Source organism: Mus pahari, chromosome 17 (assembly GCF_900095145.1).
Source record: "Mus pahari chromosome 17, PAHARI_EIJ_v1.1, whole genome shotgun sequence".
Taxonomy (NCBI): Eukaryota; Metazoa; Chordata; class Mammalia; order Rodentia; family Muridae; genus Mus; species Mus pahari.
The window spans coordinates 66,481,762-66,484,711 of NC_034606.1; the positions used below are offsets into that span (position 1 = coordinate 66,481,762).

Below are 2,950 nucleotides of genomic sequence, written 5' to 3' on the forward strand. Positions count from 1 at the left end.
GGGGAGGGGAGGGGAGGGGAGGGGAGGGGAGAGGAGGGGAGGGAAATATGAAGGTATACTTCACCAGGACTCAGGTGAATTATTCTGTCTGGGGTTATGCCAGGCAGTGAGAGGTGGTCGTGGTTGTTGTTGCTGCTGCTGCTGTTGTGTTTGTCTGTCTGATTGTCCCGAGATGGGGTCTCACTCTATAGCTCAGGTTTCTGGAACTCATGTAGCCTAGGCTGCCCTTGAACTCATGACAACCCTACTTTCTATACATCTTAAAGCTGAGATTACAGACCCAGCTACTGCTCTGGGTTGATCTCAGAGTCTTCTTTTGGGTGAAAACACTGAAGTATGGAGAGATTGTGTACTGAGTCCAAGTCACACCACCAGGGGTTTTAGCGCTTGGGCCCAAGCACCCTCCCTCCCGTGTCTTCTGCACACAGGTAGGCACGCATGGCTTCTTCCCAGATAAGTAATGAGGAATCCTGCAGCTGCCCCCCCCCTGGTACAGCAGCAGAACTTCAAGCTATCCCTCAGCCCAGGCCACAGAGCTGACAGCATGGCCAATCTGCCTCTCTCCAGGGCTCAAGGCAGGAAAGGGAACAGGGAAGAAACATTAAAGAGACCCACACAGCCTGCAGAGTGAGTGGAGAAGTCAACCCTCCCAGAACCTCCTAGCCCCAACCCTGACTTCTGTGTGAATGGCTTCCCTCGGAGCTTTCTGAAAGAGAAGAAAGATATTTCTAGGCTCAAGTTCAGATAGGTTCAAGGATCCACTGGGGCTAGGGACATCATTTCAAATCCCCATGAGATCCTTTTCCTGTGTGCAGGGGGACAAAAAACAGCCAAGTGGTACCAGGCTAATAGAGACACAGGGTATCCCCCATCAGAACCAAATGTAGAGCCAGGGACTGCAACAGAGCAACCATAATATGCAGGGCACAGGAAGGGTCCTGCAGCTTAGACTTGGGACAGTGGAAGATTTCTAAGAGGAGGAAAAACTTGATCCAGGCTTAGGAAGGAGCAGAGAACCGCCTAAGGTCGGGACTAGAGCAAGTTCAAGCAAACAGTCTTAATGGGGGAGCAAGCTTCAAGAGCCACCAGACATCATGGGGACATGGGAGATGGAGCAGTGTGTTCAAAGGGCACCTCAGGGACACACCAGAGCCCTAAAGAACTTCCTTGATAAGATGGCTGTGTTGCCCAGGGAGATGCCATAGGACACACTTGACACTGTAGATAGTCCTCGGGCTTCCTTCCAAGGAGAGTGGGCTGGAGAGATGCACAGCCTATGTTTTTCTGGTAAGGCGTGCAAGCTAGGGCAGAGTTGAATTGCTGGTAAACATGGCATAGAATCTACACTTGCCATGGAGAACCTTGGTCTCTGCCCTCCCGCCTCTCCTCTAAACTCCCTTGGAATCCATCTCCAAGCTGTTGCCAAGCATCTGGTGAACTGCACCAGCTGGGATGTTCCAGGCCAGGAACGCCACGGCCAGGACAAGGCTCTGGGGTGGTGGTGGGAGGAAGCAGGAAGCAGGCTGGCTGCCCGAGGTATCGCTGAGCCACAGAAAGGAGGACAGGACAAAAAGCAACCTCCTGAAGACCCCCATTTGCTACACAGGGTATCTGAACTCATGGCAGAAGGCCAGTCCTTGGCTGGAAAGATGCCTAGTCTCACAGGTGGGGGGGCCTGTGCTGGGGGTGGCCTAAGTGTTCAGACCAGGAGAGATGTGGATCCCAGGGCTTGTCAGAGGCGCCACAGTGCTGGTTCACAGCATCAAAGAGCCAATCCGACTGAGGCTCTGAACATAGTTTGGGAAGAGGGGACAGAGAGGGCAGGGCCTGGGTGGTGTAACACTTCACAAGACAGAGAAACAGAGGCAGGAGGGTGGGACCAAGTAGGCTCCTGGGCTCCAGTCTCCAGCTTCCAGCGACTGGCCTCTAGCACTCCCTTCGACTGAAGCCTGTTTGAACAAGGGTTAGAGTCCTGCCAAAACCTAGTCTTCCAGGTCAGCCAAAAGTCCACAGACAAGGGAGTGAACACTCTGGCTAGAGGGCAGAGCCTATGCACTGTGTGAGACACACGCACACCCACCCACGTGAATGCACACCCACACGCGCACATGCACACACACATGCACACAAACACGCACGTGCACACGCACATGCACACACATTCACATGAGCACGCACGAGCACACACATGTGCACATGCACACACACATGCACTGCACACACATGCACATGTACACACACATGCATGCACACACATGCACACGCACATGCACACGCATGTGCACACACAGCACACACATGCACATGCACACGAACATGCAAACGAACATGCACGTGCACACACATATGCACACACACGCACATGCACATGAACATGCACATGCACACGCATACACAAATGAGACGCAAATGAGTATGCAGAGCAGGACCTGCCCCCGACCACTTGGAAAGGCAGGCAGGCCAGACTTTATTGACTTTCTCCAGTGCCCACTGGGCTGCCCTTGGACTGTGGGCACTGGGCATGGGGGTGAGCTCAGAGCAAGGCTTCTGGGCTCAGAAGGGATGTGACTGCCTGGTCATTCAATAAATGACAGACATCTTCCGACTTGATTCCACTGTCTTCTTCAGGATGGTGCGGCAGCTGGAGCCAGAGCCAGAACTGAAGCCAGAGCCAGATACAGAACAGGAACCCATGGTGGGGCTGTATCCAGATCCCTGGGGGATCTCGAAGCCACCAGTTACGATGCTAGAGCAGCCTCCAGACCCAAAGCTGCCTTGCCAGCCTCTATGGCCACAAGTGCTCACTTGACCCCCACATTCTCCTCTAGGAATGACTGCTTGGCCTCCACATTCTCCTCTAGGAATGACGGCTTGGCCTCCACATTCTTGTCCAGGCATGGCCACTTGGCCTCCACATTCTCCTCTAGGCATGGTCACCTGGCCTCCAGAT

At 53.8% G+C, this 2,950-nt stretch overlaps 1 protein-coding gene across 1 annotated transcript in view; it reads right to left on the minus strand.

Annotated features, from left to right (window-relative positions):
* Window positions 1-2,580: 2,580 nt before the first annotated feature.
* Window positions 2,581-2,950, minus strand: part of Krt78 (keratin 78) — a 7,302-nt gene continuing 6,932 nt past the window's right edge. The window contains exon 9 of the mRNA XM_021217258.1: window positions 2,581-2,857. Within this exon, the coding sequence (XP_021072917.1) occupies window positions 2,581-2,857 (277 nt within the window). The remainder of the gene's footprint in view (window positions 2,858-2,950) is intronic.